The sequence below is a fragment of the Lynx canadensis genome, chromosome A2 (assembly GCF_007474595.2).
Source record: "Lynx canadensis isolate LIC74 chromosome A2, mLynCan4.pri.v2, whole genome shotgun sequence".
NCBI lineage: Eukaryota > Metazoa > Chordata > Mammalia > Carnivora > Felidae > Lynx > Lynx canadensis.
Genome location: NC_044304.2, coordinates 18440853 through 18461497, shown reverse-complemented (window position 1 = coordinate 18461497; position 20645 = coordinate 18440853). Strand labels below are relative to the sequence as shown.

The 20645-nt window shown below is 51.9% G+C and overlaps 2 protein-coding genes across 6 annotated transcripts in view; both read right to left on the bottom strand.

Moving 5' to 3' along the window:
- BSN (bassoon presynaptic cytomatrix protein) overlaps positions 1-5071 on the bottom strand; it is a 91977-nt gene extending 86906 nt beyond the window's left edge. Inside the window, exon 1 of the mRNA XM_030296066.1 lies at positions 4842-5071. Within this exon, the coding sequence (XP_030151926.1) occupies positions 4842-5071 (230 nt within the window). The remainder of the gene's footprint in view (positions 1-4841) is intronic.
- A 9260-nt stretch (positions 5072-14331) lies between these two features.
- DAG1 (dystroglycan 1) overlaps positions 14332-20645 on the bottom strand; it is a 69769-nt gene continuing 63455 nt past the window's right edge. For all 5 annotated transcript variants that reach the window (XM_030306759.1, XM_030306758.1, XM_030306757.1 and 2 more), the window contains one exon: positions 14332-19152. In XM_030306759.1, coding sequence (XP_030162619.1) covers positions 16750-19152 — 2403 coding nt within the window. In that variant the 3' untranslated portion in view covers positions 14332-16749. The remainder of the gene's footprint in view (positions 19153-20645) is intronic.

The window sequence follows — 20645 nt, the reverse complement described above, 5'->3', positions numbered from 1 at the left end:
AGTGCCTGACTCTTGACTTTGACTTGAGTCAAGAGCTCATGATTCGTGGGTTCAGGCCCCATGTCAGGCTTTGTGCTAACAGTGCAGAGCCTGCTGGGGATTCTCTCTCTCTCTCTCTCTCTCTCTCTCTCTCTCTCTCTCGGGATTCTCTCTCTCTCTCTCTCTCTCTCTCTCTCTCTCAAAATAAGTAAACTTTAAAAAATATTAAAATTCAAAAAAAAGAAGAAATTGTTACCCTGTTTGGATGCAATCATGGTGTTGTGGTAATGTTCACACAAAGCCCTTATTTCTTAGAAATAGACACTGAAACATAGAAGATGAAATATTAAGATGTCTGGAAATGGCCTCCATGGGGGATGGCAGGTGAAGAAGATACAAACTTGACTAGCCATGAGTTGGTGATAACTGTGGCTGGGCAACGGGAACATGAGAGTTCATTAGCTTATTCTCTCAACTTTTATGTAGATTTGAAATTTTCCATAATAAAAAGTTAAAAAGAAAACAGATGGCCTTTCTTCCCCAACTTTTTTCTTTTTTAGCAGCAATTTATTGGTCTTACTAATGCTGGGAAAAGCTATATTTTCAAAGCTGCTCCTTTCTCCCTGGCAAAAGATGAAAAATGGTTGCCCCTTTGGGTGAAATTTTGACATCATCACCATTCAGATGTTAGGTCACTTTAGGATAATCTCCACGGCATGCCTCCATGAGAATCCAGCCCTGGGGCCAAAGGTGATCTCTAAATGACAAAGGGCCATTATTTCTAAACCTGGCAATTATATCCTTTCATTTCATCCTTACAAATTAGTCCCAGATTTTACTAGAGACTCACTGTTAGCTGATATAGTGTAACAAGTCTGGTTAATCCCAGACCAGATATACTGTACCTGACAAACTTTTTATTTTTATTTTCTTATTGAGATAGAATTATGACAAACCCATTTTGAGAAAGGAATTCAGGATGTGGTTCTCAGAGCAGCCTCACTCACCTTCCAGCCCACGGGCAAGTTCTGTGTGCCAGCTGCCTTTGACTAAAGATGTCTCTACAATATTTGAGCTGGAAGTGAGTGAGAGGCAACCTGGGCATTGATCATGGATTTTGACGGGTAATGAGAGAAAAGGGCCTCACCTGGTTTACCCCAGCTCTCCTCCACACTCCTGCCCTTGGCCCCATTCTTACTGTTCCAGCCTATGTAGACCACACTCCTCGTGCTGTCTCCTTCTCTCCATCTCTCATAACCCCACCATTTTTCCAGCATGCCTTAGATTTCTCCTTTGAGACTTGGCTCTGCCTCTCCACTCTCCTCACTTGACAACCCTTCTATAAACACTGTTTATTTGGCATTTCTCAGACACTGAGCTGCTCGGACACCGAGCCTTCTCAGTCTGAGCTGCTCAGACTGAGACTCCATGATTTGGCTCTTCAAGAGCTGTCTGACCAACCAGACTGTGAGGTGCTAGAGGACAGGGGAGCATCGTATATCCTTCCAGACCCTCCACAAAGCCCAGAACAGTGCTTGCTCTTGATACTAGTAAATACACCTTGGCTGTATTGAGTGAAGATCAATTTGCAAATGTCAGAACATGTAAAGTCCACAGGGCTGGTATAGATTACACAGGTTGCCACTGGTTTATGTGCCTCCTTTGTGCAATTTTTTTTTATTTTTTTTTTAATTTTTTTTCAACGTTTATTTATTTTTGGGACAGAGAGAGACAGAGCATGAACAAGGGAGGGGCAGAGAGAGAGGGAGACACAGAATCGGAAACAGGCTCCAGGCTCTGAGCCATCAGCCCAGAGCCTGACACGGGGCTCGAACTCACGGACCGCGAGATCGTGACCTGGCTTAAGTTGGACGCTTAACCGACTGCGCCACCCAGGCGCCCCATGTGCAATTTTTTTAAAAGATGCTTTCTGGGGGCGCCTGGGTGGCTCAGTCGGTTAAGCGGCCGACTTTGGCTCAGGTCATGATCTCGCAGTCCATGAGTTCGAGTCCCGCGTCAGGCTCTGGGCTGACAGCTCAGAGCCTGGAGCCTGTTTCAGATTCTGTGTCTCCCTCTCTCTGACCCTCCCCCATTCATGCTCTGTCTCTCTCTCTCTCAAAAATAAATAAACGTTAAAAAAAATTTTTTTTAAATAAAAAAATAAAAGATGCTTTCTGGGGGTATTGATAAAGTTTCATCTTGAACTGGTGGTGTCATGGGTATACATACATATATATATATTTATATATATATAAAATCCCATCAATCTGAGCACTTCACTGTACAACAGGCATAAAAATAAGTGAATGAATGAATGAGTGATAAGTGTCTTTTTCTCTAGGAGGATGCAGCCCACACCAGGGCATACAGCTCAGAGAGTAGAGTTTGAGACAGAATTCAGCCTTCCCTGATTTGGCACTTCTTGAGAAAGGCACAAGCTATATAACTGTACATGTGACCCTGAGACCAGAAACAGAGAGCCCCTGGCCTTGAGGAACTATTCGATGCCCAAAATGCCATATCATCGAAATGGGCTAAGAGGCAGCACTGTGGGTGTGGTGGTGCTGCTACTTACAGCATTCAAGTCAGGCTCTTCCATCATAATTGGTGGAACTGTGCCCTCACAGCGCCCAAGTCAGCTCAGTATGAGGATGAAAAGACTAATTCTGGGGTAGTAAGGGGTGATAACGCAACAGGAAAGAGCCAGGAATCAACTCCCCCAGAACCTCAGTTCCATTCCCCTGTGGGGTTAGCAAAATGATTTCCCCCTTATGTGACCCTCTACCTACCTCTATGAAGCTTTCCACCCCTCAAATTCACAAGCTTGCTTGAAACTGTGCCGCTGCTCTTTCCTGAATGCCCAAAAGCCTATGCCACAGGGTTTTTTCTTCATCAATGGGCCAATCTATTCATCAGCATCTCTGAACAGAACATGCTAAATTTGGCATCAGGTACCTGAGACGCTCTAGTGAGAAGTAGAAGCCATTCTAATGCTGAAGGAGAGACATACCATGGAGGCGCCACTCATCTCAGATTCTGTAACAAGCTGAATATCAGCTGGAGCAGTATATCCTGTCTCCTAAGGGGCTTTGGTCACCTGAGCTTTGGTGACAAGTAGCCAGCTTGCCCTGAGCTTGACAGCCATAGGACCTTAGCACCACAGGCCCATGTGTGAACCTTGCCCACAGCCAGGAGCAATATTATGTGACTGCTAAATGGAGCAGGAGCCCATGGTTCCCCAGAATGCACAGATGGGGTAGAAATGAAAGGAATTGGAGGAGTAGACACCAGCCTCCTTCCTGTCCTTCTGAGCTGCCCAGATCTTTCCAAAATCTCATATGCTTGGCTCTGCAACATCAGATAAACTATAAACAGAGCATCCTGTTTGGTTACCAGAAGAGAAACGTCAAATTCCCCATACAGAGAACTACCAATAACAAGGTGTTTTTCCATTCATCTGGAGACGCCTTCCCTTGGACACAGAGCTCTATAGCCTGGGTGAGGCTCCCTCAAGCTAAAACTCAAACAGCAGCTCAACACGCAGCAAAATGGACAGTATTTGCAGTGCTAAGAACCGTATGCTAACCAACTGCATTACTGTAATAGCTAATGTAAAATGGGCAAATTTCCCCTTTAAAGGGGGTGCTCACAGGCTGGCCTGTCTGTGTCAGGTTTCAGGCTATTAAGAGCCTTTCATTACGATTAGTTGTCTAAGAAATGACTTCTGAGGAAATAAACACATGAGAGGCACAGCTGGGCAGCCAAAGAATCAAAAATTATGCTCCCTCACAGTTTATGTGTTCCCACACAGAAAAGCCAAGGCAAAATTATCAGCAGACTCTCATGGAGCCAGAAGCACGGCACCCCCCACCCCCTACCCCAGGTTTTTCTACTCCCTAGTCCCATTTGGTGGAAAGATAATGCCTTCCATTTTATCCTGTTGTCTCTTTGTATCTTTCCTGAGTTTTCAGTCTACTAATCAATCTATCATATATTGGCATTCCCTTCCACTGCATTCACTACCACTTGAGTGTTTTTGTAGGACTTTAGTTGGCATACATTTTAAACAAGCTGGTTTCACAGTATTTGATCAGATATGTTCTGTTGAAAGCATTCTATGTGGGTTTCCGTTTTTCCCTGGTTTTGAGGTGGTAATGGAAATCATAAGGCAACAGGAACATATTTGGTGATAGATGATTCAATAGCATTTTTGCCTCACCCCAGAGTGTTTCACTAAACCTTGGTGAAAGCACATGACCCTGTTTGTATTTTGAGCCTAAATAAGTACTTTTTGGTGTCTGGTGGCATTTTTCCTTCCTCCAAAGGTGATTATGGTGACTAAATGCCTGAGAAAAGCACATGACCAAGTTCATGGTTCAACTATTTCCTTATCTCTCTGTTTCTCGCAGTGACACTTATCTTCCCTGACAGCCACTCCCATTGTGCTCTTTCCTTGGCCCAACACAATGGACACATGCAGACACCAGCAGACAAGGAGGACGCTTTCCATCCCACTGCTCGCCAGTGCAGAGGGACTAAGCTGAGGTTACATAAGCCCCTCCTGAGCCCAGCGTTGGGGGGAAGCAAATTTGGGGTTCGTGACGGAGTCATGGTCTGCAGGCCCCGACTGACCCTGCGCTCACTCACCATCCTGCCTTACCAAGGCAGGGCGGATTGAAAAGGAGGGTCACTTCCCGCGACCACCAGACTCAACAATCTGACTGGGTTCAAAGTGTGGCCGGACGTCCGAACCTCGCTGTCCAGACTACATCGAGGGGTCGCGGGCTCCGGCCCCGAACTCAAGCTGCAGCTACCCCCCCCCCCCCACCACCACCACTCCGGGCGCCGCGACGCGCGCTTACCTTCCGGGACCTGGGCCAGGGCCCGGGCCGGGGCCGGGGCCAGGACTTGGGCCCGGTGGTCCTGCGGTCGCCCTCGCCGCGCCAGCAGCGGGGAGCTGTCCGCCGCCAGCAGGTGCTGAAGGCGGCTTCCCCGCGCCCGGGCCGGGGCCGGGGCCGGGGCCAGGGCCCGGGCCTCCGGGCGGCAGTGGCCCGTCGCCAGCGCCGCCCTCCAGGCTGGCCTCGTTGCCCATGGCGGGCGGGCGGGGTCGGGGTCGTGCTGGGCCCGGGCCGGCGGCTCCCGGGCGGCTGCTCACACGCTCGGCGCCGCCGCCGCCGCCATCTCCCAGCTCGGCTCGCGCCGCCGCTTGCCGCTGCGCATGCGCATGCGCGGCCCGCGCTCCCCTTCCCTGCACACGCCTCCCCCCAACCCCCCGCCTCCTGAGCGCGCGCGCGCGATCCAGCCAGGCTGCGAGGACGCGTGTCCACAAGCCGGCGGCGGGATCGCCGGGAAACAGCCACCGCGCCAGCGCATGCGCCCTCCGAAGCCGACACAGCCAGCGTGTGCTACCTGGAGCCTAGCGGGGGTTGGCGGTAGCGTCCCACACTGAACCAGGATGGAGGGGCATCTGCCACAAGAAGCGGCCCTGAGGGCGTCACGCCGTGCCCTGCCCTCGTGCCAGGGGCACTTCCTGTCCCGGGAAACTTGGAAGTAGAGGCTCTCCTTTGGGTAACCTCGTTTACCAGCCAGCCAGCCTGCTTCGTGGGGACAGGCCTCAGAGACCGGCCACAGAGTGTGGCCTCAGAGAATGTTTAGGAGTTAGACAAGTGAACGAGGATGTTCAGAGGTCATGGAAGGACGGAGACAAGATGGTCGGCGATGGGGCCGGATGGTGAGGGTCCCGAAGGCCAGCTGGGGGAGTGAAGACTTTATCCAGATGGCGATGGGAACTATTTGGAATTCAAGCTGAGGGCCTGGTCCCATGGGACAGGAGTCTCAGGAAGTATCTCTGGGAAAGGTGGAGGGTGTGTCAGGACTGGCCTAAAGCCAGATGGAAGGCCTCCTCGGTAGGCCCTGGGACAGTGACCTTGAGGATGGGAAAGAGGAATTGATGTTTCTCAGAGGCCTTGAGCTGTGGCTCCCGAGACTGTCTAGATGAGAGGCTGCAGTCTGCTTCTGCATTAACCTGAGAGCTCACCAAATTACTTTTCTGTTACCTCACTTTTACAGATTTCAGTATTTGCATGCTACTCAGGATGCTCTGCCTCATGGCTTCTCACACAAACCTTTGCTTTCCCAAGGGTGAATATTTCCTAGAAGATGCAGACTAAATTCCAAACTATTCCTGGCTCCATAAATCATGACTGTGTAGAAGAACCCATTTAATTCTCCTAATGGTGAGGAATATGTCACATGGGATATCAGCAGTTCTAACCTCACCTGGAGTAATCTGAGGATCCCAGTTAACACTGATAGCCAGGCAGATGGACAGACCTTGGCCAGACCTTCCCCATGCACTCTTAGTTGCTCTTCCCAGGCCTTAGGATGGAACTTCCATGAAGCCTGGACTCCCCAACTGCCTGACGCCGACTGCCTGGAATGATGAGGGCCTCTCTGCCTGTGTTATCATGGCCCTTACTGTGTTTCCTCCTGGGTTGATTCATCTTTATGAGTGTCTGATGACTATGTGTGCACATCTAGGCTCCCCAAGAATCCTCATCTCAGCTCTGCCACCTCCCAGGTAGGACTTAGACAACTAACTTAGGCTTGCCAACCTTCCATTTCCTAGCCTGCAAAGTCATGATAATATTAGCCTCTCACACAGGGATTGTGAGGGTGAAGTGGCTGATGTAGTTAAAACACAAAGTCAAGTGATTGGCATACACATAACCAACTTTATTATTAGTTGTCTCGGTGGTGGGTGGTCCGGGATTTGGGGGTTTTATGCCATACCTTCTCTCCTGGGGAAGAACACGAACACAAGCACTATGGGCAGGCCAGTGACCTCACCTTGGCTCAACCCAGGCTCTTCTGGCTTCACAGACACCAATCAGTGTGGTTTGGGCTACTTGGAAGTGGGGGAAAGAAGGATGTTTGTTTTCTATTTTTGTAGAAGCCAAAGGAGCTATGGCTTTCCAGATTTAAATCAACATGCCCCTGGTTCCAGTGGGGGTAATTAGCCCTACTCAGCCAGCAGACCTAGGGAGTTGCTCTCCTCAGAGTGGATTCCTAGCTGTTAGCAGACCTCTAGGGTCTCTGCTGCCTTAGTGACAAAGGACACAGTACAGTGGACCCAGGAGGACCTGGAAGTGTGGGTTAGCGGTGCCCCTACCTTGCATTCAAACTCTCAGTTCCACTTCCTCTGAAAAGCATACCCAGAAACATGCCTGTTCTGTCCACATCCAGCCCTGGCATTCAGCCCAGGGACTCCTGCTGGCTGTGGGATGGTGCTGGCCTCTGGTTGTCTGGACCTCTGATTCGGTCTCCCATTTTAATTCACTGTTCAGGGGCTGTTTTCTTCCCCTTGACCTAGAGCAGGGGCTCCTCAACAGAAGGACTTTGTCTGACTTGTCCTATCCCCTGCGCTGGGCTTCAATGGGGCCTCAGGGGCTAATGGTTGGGCTGGGTTCTCCATATAACTCTGAGCATTTCCCTCACCTGAACTTCTAAGGGGTTCACCAGCCGCCAGGCTTAAAAGCACCCCAGAGGGATCTTTGGCTGTAGCACTTGTATCACCACATTTAGGTTATTGATGTAATGAGTAACAGGGAGGGTGCTAAGACTGGGTCCAGACTTTCTCTTGGTGGAGGGGTCATAGATGAGCTGTCTACACTCACCTAGGAAAATTCACTAGGCTTAACTTTATGACTAGTGAACAAACAAATCTCTCAGTTTGTGCAAACCAGCTGTGTGGTGTGTCTGGTACCATTCCTTCCTGGATCCAGTTGCTTCCCAGCCTGGAACAGGATGCACCTAGAGGCCCTGCAGAAATTTCCCAGCCCCCTAAACTTCACTTGCCAAAGGTATCTTCTTCCCACTTCACTGTGACATGTGACACATGGCAGTAATTTTGGAGAAAGGACAGATGGGAAAACAGTCATTTCTCATGCCACAACAGAACTGATGGATGGATACACGTCCACTTTCCTCTTCAGCCTGTGCTCTCAAATGCTTGTGAAAGACTAGAGGGAAAAGGGAATCCGAAAAATCCATCCAGGTAGGGAAAGGCCCAGTCAGAGCCAGCTCACTACTGGAATTTGCGGAGATGCTTAGTCATGGGAAGGCAAATCTTGGGAGAATGAAGAGAGGCACCTGGATGCCAGCTGGGCCACAGGCAAGGCAACATGCAGATGAGCCCCAGGAAGGTAAAGAGGGGCAGAGTGCAGACTCTGGGGCTTCTCTGCTTCCCCACACACGGTCCACTTCACCCCAGGTGGCTACTTTTAGTGCGGCAACCTCCACAGGGAGGCTCAGGATCCAAAGATGAAGATGCTGCCGAGGATGAAAAAGAAGGCAAACTTATTGCAGGCTTCGGATTATTCCAGAGAGGCTGGGAGAGCTGGCTCCTATCTACAGAGCCCCCTTGGCTCTGCACTCTTCTTTTTGTTGTGCTGCTGCTGCTGCTGCTGCTGCTGCTGCTGCTGAGACCTGTCTCCCCTCCCAAAGAGAGGCAACTCAGGAATGTGGCTCCCTGTCCCCAGTCTTCCTCTGGGATGGAGAAACAGCACTGAAGAGGAAGGAAAGAAGCCCAAGGAAAGAGAGCATTTCTCCACTGGCTGAGGCTTGTCAGCACTACTCACTACATGAGGAATAAGGCAGCTCCCAAGCAAGCCTCAGGCTGGTATAAAGCTACAAACAAGAGACCTGCTCTTCGCCCTGCTCAGCAGCCCACCTAGGCTGGCCTGGACAAACTTGTTTGTATACTAAGGTCTCCAGCTGGCTGTGGTAGAGTAGGAAAAGGGAACAAAGCTGGAAGGTATAGAATTTGCTTGGAGTATTGTCTGCATAATTCCTTTCCTATCGTAACGTGCAAATCTTTATTTGCGTTATGTGCAAAAAGCCAGTAAAAAATCATCAGAAATGTTTACCACCAGCCTAACCCCACCGCCCATGCATTGCTCCCAAGAAAGCTAATTAAGCCCCATTGCTATTAGAGTTATGTGCTTCCAAAGGCTTGTTATGACAAGAAAAAATAACGAAGACACAGTTTCTCCAAGTTATAAGCATCCAAGTCAAAACATGCTGCTTTCCTTGCCCCTCGGCACTCCCCCAGACAGGCCTCCAGGCTGGCTTTGCCTATCTCATTAATGCGTGCATGCACTCATCCCTCAGCCAGTGCATAAACAACTCCTTGGTGCCAGGTCCAGAGAAGACTGAGACCTGGCCTCAAGGAAGTCAGTTGATAGGAGAGAGACAGGCACACAAATAATTTCCCATAAAGGATACAAAATGCTGCCTTGATCCCTACTGCAATCCTTCCCACCAGGATCCCAGTTCCCATGTAGTTCCCTTCACCTACCTCTGTTCCGTGGATAGGAAGGTGGGTGCAGGGGTGGGGAACAGGCCCAACTGGAGAGTCATGCTTATATGTCCTCTCCTAACCAGCTCACATGTCCTCCCACAGGCAACAGAGGTTCAGACTTCACCCCAGACATGACTCAGACAGTGCAGGGGAATGGGCAGCTTGCTCAGCCCCTCCATCAGACTCTGTTCCACATGCCTTCGGGGAAGTCTCTTAGACAGTACCCTACCTCCTGACCCCTGTGTGTCTCTACTATGACAAACCCAAACATATTACTGAGAATCACTCTTTACCAGCAGAGACTTCAGTCTTCAGGACCCAGCCACTCTCTCCACTGAGCTTCGTCGTTGTCCCGATCAGAGTAGATTGTGATAGGGCTTTTCTGCCCTGTCATCTTTAAGGAGTACCCAGGAAGCTTCCAGGAACCACCAAAAGAGTTCCTGCCTTCCAGGAAAGATGGACAGAATGGGGCGGGGTCTCTGATGGTGAAGAAAAAGCTTGGTGACAAGTTAAAAGATCCATAGTCTCTTAGGCCTCTGCTAGAGTGGGTGATTTCAATTCCATTAAGTTTAAATTCCACTTAAACTTGGTACTTTTGAGCCCTAGGACAAGGATGGCATTATTCTAGCTCCAGGATACAGCAGAAAGCAGGAATGTTGAGCCTCCTCTACCCTCACTGAGCTTGCAGTCTCCAAATCTGATCTTTATCTGGCTGCTCCTCAAACCAGGCCCTGAACCTGGAGGTCATCACTGCTGACCCTCAGTTCAGGACCACTGTCCATCCTTATAGCAGTGGGCGTGGCCAAAGAACTGTGAGGAGTGAATCACACTCGGGCATCAGGGTTGCCTGAGGAGAGTCCTCCCTGACTCCCCCAGTTTTGGGAAGCAGCAAGTATCAGTTGGGCAACAACATCTGGGTTACCTCTGCTAGTTATGTATTAATAACTCTTCCAGCTGTGAGGCCTGGCATGGCCATTGCTTTCTGTGAAGGTGGTGGTGTCTGACAGCTGACAGTGTAGACTGAGGAATTCCTAGTAAGCCTAGACAGAAGACATTGGTGTTTGCCACCAAAAGAGCAGAAAGGTCATGTGTTCAGCTGAGCCTCCCCCACCCTCCCATCTTTGCTTACTCCAACCAAGCCCACCCCTATGACTTGATCTGCTCCAGGGATCTTCTTGGGGCTCACAGGGTGGCTATGTCCCTCTCCTAGGCCTGGCTGGCCCAAGGCTTCACTGAGGAGGCTGGATGTCCAGAAGTAAGCTGATAGGCTGCCTTGAGCCAGGGCAGGGCTTAAGGGGCACGATGGTTGCTGAGTCAGGTCACAATGGATGCCTCCTCAGCCTCTCATTTGCACACTAATCGCTGTATGGGACACGAGAAGGCAGAGCTGCCCAACTCCTAACCAAACGCTTGTACACCATGTGCTCTTCAAACAAGAGGAGGACTCCATCCCCCTCAGTATCCCCCAAGCCCGGCTCCTTGCCCAACCCAACCAGGCCCATGTTCCCTGAGGGTGAGTTCGTCCAGGACAAAGCTGATCCTCCCCAGGCACATCCAGAGCCAGGCTGCTGCCACCTCCCAACAGGACGTCCCCACCCCTGCCTCACTACCCAGGGCCTTTCTTCACCTTTTGAGACAGAGGTGCTGAGGGAAGTAGGCAATGAAGTGAGAAGTGATCCCTGGAAAAGGGGCTGGCCTGACCTAGCTCCCAGCCATCTCCAAAAGTCCCAAACTTGGGCTCCGCCCTCTACAGACTGAGGTTGTGACACCATGAGGAAAGAAGACTCCAACCCTAGGAACCTTGGCCAGCTGCCAACTGGATGTTCCCAGCTGTCTTAGTGTGTGCCCAGGGCTGTGGAAGCACTTTGCCTAAGGTATTCCCTGGGGCTTCAGGGTGCTCCTACTCCAGGGTCAACCCAGAGAAAGTCAATCATCTCCTGCTCCATCCCTGTCTGCTTCTTATGTCAAGTGGCAAGTGGGGGACCCCCAACCACGCAACTGAAGATGCCTTACTTCCATTCAGGACCCTCTCAGACCCCATAGTACTTTAGGTTATGCGCTCAGTAGCTCTGAGGCTGGAGGAAGGGGTGACTTGGGAAGCATCCATTGAGCGCTGAGTCCTACTGTGTGCAGGCGCCACACACAAAACCTAAGGCAAGGGAGTGCGCAAAAAAAAAGTGTACTTTTTGGTTCCTGTCTACGTACATCTGAATTCAAGGGCCATCCCGAAGCCTGGGCCCCAGATTCGCACCTCCTATTCCCTGCCAGATTCCCTTTCCGAAGGAGAGCGGCGCCGGCAAAGGACAGGCTCGGGACCCCGGCTATACTCGTCCCAGTGTCTTCAGGGGCTGTGCAGTGGTGGCTGAGTGAAAAAAGACCGGTTGTACCCCCGGTCCGGCCGCTTCCTTTCTGGCCTGGGCCCTGCCCATAGCCCCGCTCTGCCGTGCCCTCCAGTAGGCTTTAGTCCACTCTGGGGCCGCCTCAGCTCGGTTCGAGGCGGGGTTCTGCCGGGTGCCCCCCGGGAGGCCTGAGTCCCTCCTACAGCCGGCCAGGCTTACCCCGGCCTCTGGCGCCACCTGGTGGGAGCCCTTGGGCACAGTCTGCCTCCTGGGCCCAGAGCGACTGGCGACGACTCCTGCGATTCTGGTGGGCTCACGTGAGGGTGAGGGAGCCTGGAAGCCACAACGAAGGTTGAGGGCAGCCCTCATCACGGCCCTGAACCAACCTAGGGGCACCTAGGGGCATCGTCCTGGTCACACGGAACCTTCCAAACGGACCAACTTCGCTCCATCCCAGCTGAGACTTCAGAGTCATCTTCACCAAAGCTGGGGGCAGTAGAGCTAGTGAAAGCCCCAGTGGCCAAGTCTCATGCTGCCCTCACCCCAGGCTGCTCATAGGCGGGCCCACCGCAATCCCAGCAGATGGGAACCCCGGCTTCAAATGCCTTGCCCTATCTTCTCTGGGTCTTCTATAGGGTTCCCATAAGGGAAATGGTATCCAGCACCTTCCAGTGGGGTGGGAGGGGACTTCAAATAATTATTTGCTGCCCTACAATATTAACAAAATTTTACAATCAGAAAAAAAATTAAGTGTTTGAACCAGTGTTGAACCTGCCTTGCACTAGCCACAGGACCTGGATGCTTGCCCTCTTTGGGCCTTAATCACCTTACCTCATGATGGTGATCAAGAAGGTAAGCAAAGCAGGAAAAGAGTTAAGTCATTAGTCCACTATGATTATTAAGATATAGTGATCTATAGAGAGGCGTGATCCTCACCCTCAAAAGACTGGCACTAGAGGGGGGACTTCCATGCTTTAGAGGAGCTGGGAATGGCCTCTCCCAGGAGCTTGTTTAGCCTGGGAACAAGTGGAGGCCAGGCTGGGGGCTGCAATAGGATGAGTCATGTGGAGTCTTCCCACCATACTAATGGGTATTCTGGGCTGCCCAGGAACTCCTAGACATCCCAATATTTCCCGCCAACAGCCTTGGGCCAGGCCTTTACATTGGGAGAGAATGCAGATCTTTCTAGCCTCACTTAGATTCTGTCCCTTCTATAGGCAGACGTGTTTGGAGTGGCTCTTTATCCTAATTCCCAGGTGTCTCAGAACCCTTTGGAGATCAGCGCTGTCCCCCACCTTACAGATAAGGAAGCCAGGCCAGAGGGATCCCAGGAACTTGCCCTTGGTCAGAGGCAGGTGGGAAGGCAGATTCCTGTGGGTCTGTCCCCTCCCCAACTGTGTCCCCTCCTTCCTGCCCCTTTCTTCCACCACCCTCTCTCCAGTTCAGAAGACCTGAGTACAGTCCCACTCCTACCAAGGAGTTAGAGAGACTTTGCGGGAGTGCTGGGGAGCAGGGGTCTTCCAGTCCAAATATCAGATATTCCCAAAGAAGAGGCCAGAGGCCCTTGTGGCTTCTCTTCTTCCTGACCCTGCTGACCTTACCATTCTCTGCTGAAACCAGGGATCCCTTTGGTTGAATTCAAAGCAGTGAGTCCACTCATAACCCAGTGGCTTCAGGTTAAACATTAAACAGAACTTCCTGAGGCCAAGAGAGCAAGGGCAGGGTTATTTCCTGGGCCCCTGCTGCTAGGACTAGGGGGTGAAGCATGTGTCCTTGAACCAGGGACAGCCTTTTCTCGCACTTATCATTGTGGTATTCCACAAGTAGTTGTTGGAACTCAGCTCCACCTACGGTGAGACTGGTCTCAGCTCCAAGTCTTGAAGATTATGAGCAGAGAAACAGCCTGGGGGCTATAGGTGGAGATAGTGAGGACCTCGGGGCGGGGGACGAGCAAGCCCAGAAGAGGTACCAGCTGTTCTGTGACCAATGGCCCCTGATCCTGCTACTGGACACAGCTGCTATGTCCCCTGCTTCCCACACCCTGGGCAGTGTCCCAGGACAACCCAGCCTTTTCCTGGGCACTGAGTCATGCTAAGCCTACCCAGCTGGTCTGTCCATCCCGGACAGGAAACATAGGGGCAGGCCCCCGGTATCTCTGGGCCCCACCGGGGCATAACAGTGTGGCCAGAAACCATTCTCCCCTTTTTCCCACTAAAAAGCGAAGGCCAAACCTGCCTTGAAACTACCTAGGAGACTGGCCAGCCCCAAGCCCACAAGACAGCTGGGGCAAGAGCTGGGGTGGCATTGCAGGGGGCTTACTCACTCAGGGGCAAACAGCCTATGACAGGCAGGACCTTTCCCACCATCCTGCCAGATGAGGAAGCTGAAGCTCTGCTCACTCAGGCATTAGAGGGGCTAAGGAGGGCTCATGTGTTAGCAGAGCTCTGGGGCACACTCTCACCCCTCCCAGGGGCACAAAAATGGTAAGGTTATGGAGGCTATCAGGTTAGCTGCTCAAAGACCACCTCCAAGTCCTCTGAATGGGCGCGGATGGGTCCTCTCTTCCCTCTGTCAAATGGACATCAGTCCCACACCCCATTCACATCCTAGAACAATGTAGGGGCCAGGGAAATAGATGCTTGGAGGCAATGGCATTGTAATAAAGACACTGCTTTTATTTAGTTTGATATGTTTCTATACAGAATGCAGAAAACACATCTTAAAATCATATAGAAGGAAATAAAAACATGTCAGTGGTTGGTGAACACTTGAATGCGAGATTGGCTCTCTGTCTCACAGAGTCCAACGGCCGTCGCCAGCCCGGCGCTCAGGGGAGGAGGCTGCCTGCAAGGGCATTGTTGCTGTTGTTATTCTGTTCACTGCCCCATCGCCTCCAGTTGCTATGGCAACAGGCCATTCTGGGCCAGCCACATCTCTGCGTGGCAGTGCCCGATGGTGGGGTTGCTAGGAGCAACGGAGCTGTTTGGAAGGCCTTTCAAAGCCCTCACCTGGAACACTGGGAATTGTTTATTTTTTGACGAGGTCATCAAAAATAATCTCACCAGGTCAGACCCTGCTTGTGCTCCTGACTCTGGGCAGTGGGGAAGAAACTCTGGCTTGGATCAGGGCTCAGAGGCACGAGACCCAGTCACCAGAGGTCCACTGAGCCCTCATCAACAGGCTCCCCCAACTGGGGCACTGCTCACTTGAGTACCCCACCAGGGGCTGAGCAGGGGAGAGAGGCTGGGCCCTGTGGGAAAAGGTGCAAAGGGAATGCCCTTCTGAGAAGGGCAGGCTGGAGACCCCTCCTCTCTGACCGGCCCTCCCCTCCTGAGGCAGCACACACAAATCCTCTGCAAAACTGTCGATATGGCTTAGAAGTGGCTGCTCGGTTTGCAAAGGGAGCCTGGGTCCACCCACCAGCCTTCGATCACGGAAGGGAAACATTATTGCAAAAGGCATTCCTCCCTAAAAGGTACCCAAAATAACCCTTAGACATCAAGAAAAGTCATGCTCAAAATGGTTTCTTCCAAAGGAGGAAAATCAAAGCAGAGTGGGCACCCCTGAGTCATGGGACAGAGATGCAGATGGACGGACGGACGTTCTGCTAAAAAAGGCAAAAGAAGCCCAGTGTAATTCCAGAATTTAAACTGTTACGAAAAGAAGGGGAAAAAAATCAAAATGAGCAAAGCCATCAGTTCCATGGAATCAACACTAAGAGCTTGTACAAACTGCTGTAAGCATCACCGTTTTTAATCTTTTTTTTAATAAAACAATTTGAGGCTGTATAAAAACTTTAGTAAAAAATTAGCTTTGAGAGCCCACAGATTTTTACTATGAACTATTGCTGGCACTCCTCCCCAGCCACCAGACCTCTCCCAGCCCAAGGCCCGGAACTGGAGTGCCAGAGAAGAGGGGTGGGGTGGGACAGGGTGGGGCTGTGGACTGTTGGGACAAAGCGGCCAAGGTCAAGTGAGGAAAGAGCATCACATGACATAAAAATATTGCATCTTCACCAAAATGTCCCCCACTGAGTGTTTCAGAAGCCATGATATTCCTTTTAGGAAGGGGAAAAAAACACACAGAAGAAGGGTAAAAGAAAATAGGTTGATGTGGTCGAGTCCCTCGACCTCCCCAGCCACCCCGCCACGAGCAGCTGGCCCACCCTGGAGCACCTAGGTTGGGGGTCATGGCCACCACTGCCTCTTAGGAGTCCTCTTTCCATGGAAATGAAGACCCCTTGGTGGGGGGCCACCAGCGTGCATGGGGTAGGGGTGTGGATGTCCACGGCCAGGAGGCCCCTCCGGCTTCCAGCCCCTGGCAACAGCGGGAGAGCAAGCCCAGCACCAGGACCCTGGCCCCAGAGCCAGGGCCAGGAGGCCCCCAGTCAGGCTCCGGGGTATCAGAGCAACCAAGTTTACATAGTGTGAAAAAATAGGATTCCTTTGATAAAAAATACTGTCCCTTGGTCTTCTCTAAGTTTGAAACACCCTGGGAGCTTATTTTTAGCAAAGCAATTTCCCATACCCACCCAAAAATTATACATACAAGTTTAGGTAAACAGCAGATTAAATGTAAAAACTTAACCTTAACTTCTGAAAGTCCTTTGAATTTAATCTTTAGCTACTGTTTTCCATGTTACATCCTGCAGCTAGACACACGTGAATAGAAAAAACAGTACAGTTAGTGTTAAAGGCAAAACGCAGAGAGCCGGGAAGCTGCCCGGCACTGCCTGCGAGTTCATTCACGGCTCCGCTCCATCTACCTCTACTCCAAACAGTGCTTTCAGAGCCAGCCATCAAAACCGCAGCGAAGAATTTTCTATGAACAAACAAAAAGCTGTTAGGCAAAAAATAAAAGTAAAAATGTCCCCAAAGCCTCTCCAGCTGCTTTGGGGTTTAGGAGGACCAGAGAGGGCGGGCTTGTCCAGGCCTCGCGTGTGTCAGTGTGTGCTAGGTCAGGTGTCGGCTCCCAGTGGGCGATGGTCTGCAGGCCACCGGTCTCCACAGACAACACCGTGTTGTCTCCAGGGCCCTGCCCTACCCCTGCCTCCACCCAGGCGCTTGTGGGTTAAGGGGGCACGTAGGGAGGGGGCGACCGGTATGGGGTCATGTTCTTGGGACGAGAGCCCTTGCCCTCCATGGGGGCCGTGAAGGGTGGGGGGGGCTGGTAAGGAGGCGCATTGGGATCCTCATCCCGCAGGGGCGTGTACTCTCCCACGGTGTCCTGGTTCAGAGGAGTGGTCTCGGGCACGCTCTGGTTGGGGTACTCAGGAGGGGGGAGAGGGGCTTTCTCCTCCTGCAGGATAAGTGGCATGCTGGAGGAGGGTGGCGGCTTGGAGTCATCCAGCTCGTCCGCAAAGATGATAGGCACCCCCTTCTTGATGAAGGTGGCCTGGTCCTCGAGGGTGAGCTTGCCCTTCCGCTTCTTTCGATAGCAGATCATGGCAATGATGCCGGCAATGAGCAGGATGGCTGCAACCACCACGGCTGGAATGACCGTGTGCAGGTAAACGTCATCCTCACTGCTCTTCTCAGGGTCCCTATCCGGCACGTCTGTGGGCGGTGCCTCTGAGGGCACCCTCTTGGGTGGTGCCACAGGGATAAACTGTAGATGCCGGCAGCTGCCTGAGCCTGTCACAGCAATGCTCGTGGCCTTGAAGTCAGGCTCCAAGGCGTTGGAGAAGGCAGCCCGAGGTTTCCCGTCATCTTCAGCAATTCTCCGGCTCAGCCCCATGATCCGCTCCTTGGGGCAGGGCTCCAGGGGCAATGTGTTGTTGGTCCACTCCACCACGATGGAGCCCCGGGTGATATTCTGCAGAGTGATGGTGCTACAGTTGCGGTCCCCAAAAGCAAAGGCTAGCTTCTTCACCAGGGCGATCTTCTTGTGGATGTCATTCACCACTGGTGCTGGGTCACCCATAAACTTGGCCTTGAACCGTGCAGGAGCCCTGTCTCCTTGAGGGCGCTTGTGGACATGGATCTCAAAAGCATCCACAGCTGATAGGCCCCCTTTGTCTGTGGCGTGCATAAAGTACTCGTGCTTGCCCACGTGGCTGCTGTCAGGCAGGCCATACATGAGCTGGCTGTTGCTGTTGAACTGTACCCAAGACTTCTCACCTACCAGCTGCTGCTCCCGAAGCTTCAGAGTCAGTTTCAGCTTATCAGTGGTGGTGTCCTCATTGTCATAGAAGGTGTCTGACGGGATCTTCACCTCAAAGTAGGTGCCAACCCAGGCATCGACCCTGTCGATATGGTTCTTGAGCTCTGGCCGCTGGTTGGGTTCTGCTCCACGGGGAACCCCACTCGTGGTGGTGCGGATGCGAGTAGGTGGGGAGGCGGTTTCCAATCTGGTTATGGGAACTTTGGTGGTGACCCGTGGCACCGGGCGGGGCGTCCGTGGCTTTTTGGTAGGCCTTCGAGTTGTGGTGGTTGAGGAGTCAGTAGAAGGCGTGGCTGGTTTTGGTGTGGATATTCGTGGCTTCTTGGTGGTAGTCGTGGGAGGGGTGGCGACTGCTGTGGGCTCCACATAGCCAGGAATGGTCATCGTTGGGCGGATCTGGCCAGGAACTGTGGTGCCAGCTTCTGACACCCGAGTGGGCTGGATGGGGCCTAAGGTTGGGGTCTGAATAATGGCACCTCGAGTCCGAATGGTGACTGTGGGCTTTCCAGGAACAGGATCTCTGACTGGAGGAGCCATGGTCTCTGTTGGAGGAGCAATGGCTGGAGATGTGGGGGTAGGCACAATCCTGGATGGTGGCTCCTGGATGGCCGTGGTTGGAGGCCCAATGGCAGTGACAGGTGTGGGTGTGGCATGGATCTGCCTCCGGATGCGTTTGGGAAGAGGGGGCTTCTTGTTGGCTATATGCCAACCCACCACAGGGTAGCCAAGCTGGGCAGACATAGTGCCCTCTCTGGCAGGGGCCTCCACACCACGAATATCAGGCACATTGTTCTGGTTCAGGGAGCAGCCCAGCTTCCAAGAGAGGAGGGCCCCATTCTCTACCACCTTTTTCGCATTTCCTGGGCCAGCCATGAAGGCTGACATGTCAAACAGTCTATTATTCACCACTGGTACCAACTTCATATTGTGAAGCTCCACTTCTGAGAAGCTCTGCATCCTGTGCAGGAGGTCAAGCCTTTGCTTTGGGGTCATCTTGGTGAGGTCAGCATCCAGAATGACCGTCAGAACAGTCACAGGCTCATCGGCAGCACAGGCAGATGACACCACCTCAGCAGGGTCTGGTGATGCCGCCCTCACAGACTGCGGCTCACAGTGGTCTTCAGGGTATACCTCAATAGAGAACACGCTGGAGGTCTGGGGAACATGGCTCCCATTGGCCCCCAGCCGTGCAGTGCTCACTGAAATGTAATGCACACCCTTATCGGTGTCAAGAGGGAGGCCCTCCAGGGTGTGGCTCTGTGGGTCCCAGTGCAGCCAAGATGGCAGGGCCTCCTTCCCTGCTGTGGACACCTAAAAGAGATACCAGCATGAGTTAAGTGGTACTGTCAATGAATAACCTGACAATGATCACAACAGTTCATCATGGACCCAGCCTGAATTGTGTGACAGGCTTAAGGTAGAATTGAGAATTTCTGCTGGGGGGGGGGGGGACCAATTCCTCTCCTGGAGCTCTCATTCACCTGTCACGAAAGACTGGGGCTGCCAGATAGGCTAGCTTGAATGTAAATGATTTGCCCAAGGCCACACTGTGGGGAGACAGCAGTGGTGGCACTCAAACACGCATCTCATCCCAGAGAGCAGATGCCATGGAGCTCAAGAAATGTTGCAGGTTTTTACAACAGTGATATATACCCTGCCACCTACTTACCCACTTGGCTTGCAGAATCAGGTGCAAGTGTCTCATCCCTCAGCACTCCTTTCAACCTCATCTCAGCCTTCTCCCTGCCCTCTACAGACACAATTTTGCTCAAGTCGTATGCCCTTCCTGCCCAGGGTGGAAATGCATGCGGGCCTGGGTGCAAGAGACAGCTCAATGTCTCCAGATGCCTCAACTGTACAACCACGTCAGTGGGACGTGAGTTCAAGTAGAGTGGGATGCATTTGGGTAGCAAATACAGTTAGCGGTATCTAATGTTTGGTGTTTTTTTTTTTTTTTAAAGTAGGCTTCACGCCCAGCACAGAGCCCAACGTGGGGCCCAAACTCATGACTCTGAGATCAAGACCTGAGATGAGACCAAGAGTTGGACGCTTAACCAACTGAACCACCCAGGTGCCCCTGTATATAATGCCTTAATTAACCCTGCTTTTTAAAACTCAAGAAAAATTGCAACACCCAGGGTTAGGTACTGGAAACAATTATTCTGGAAGTGTTTATCAAAGATTCCAAGGAGCTCTGGCCTAACGGAGAGTTCTGTAGTCAACTTAAGTTTGGGAAATCTACAGAACCCATGTCTGACCTTGGAAAGCCCAGTCACAAAGGCAGGCCTGAGGAGCTCACCCCTTATTCCACCCAACAGCACCTCCCAGGTGCTCCTATTTTAGGGTAGAAGTCCTTTTCTAAAGGGGCATGACTGGTAATAATCAAGGTACGCAAAGGAATGCTGCCAGAGAAATTTCAACCATCAGTTGACAAAGGGAAACAAGACTTGCCTCTTGCCCAGGCCCTATCCACAATTACTCTCACCTTTAGGAAACACCTATTCCTGCCCCCAATGCCAGAAAGGTGGCACCCACTCTCTGATCTAACCAAAGGCACTCTTAGCTCCACTATACCATTCCACTAAGCTCAGAGACAACACTGGCCAACAGACATGTCTTACTGCTAGCCTTGGCACCAGGAATTGTCCTTCATGGCCATTGCTTGTCAGCAGAGGGATAATAAAATGTTTCTCTTCCCACAGCAGGAAGACCAGAGTCATGCCTGCAGGGCTCCATAGGGTCTCTGGTTCCTCAGGCTTCCTCCCACCAAGAGTCAGGTACCTGATTGGGAAGGAGACCCAGAG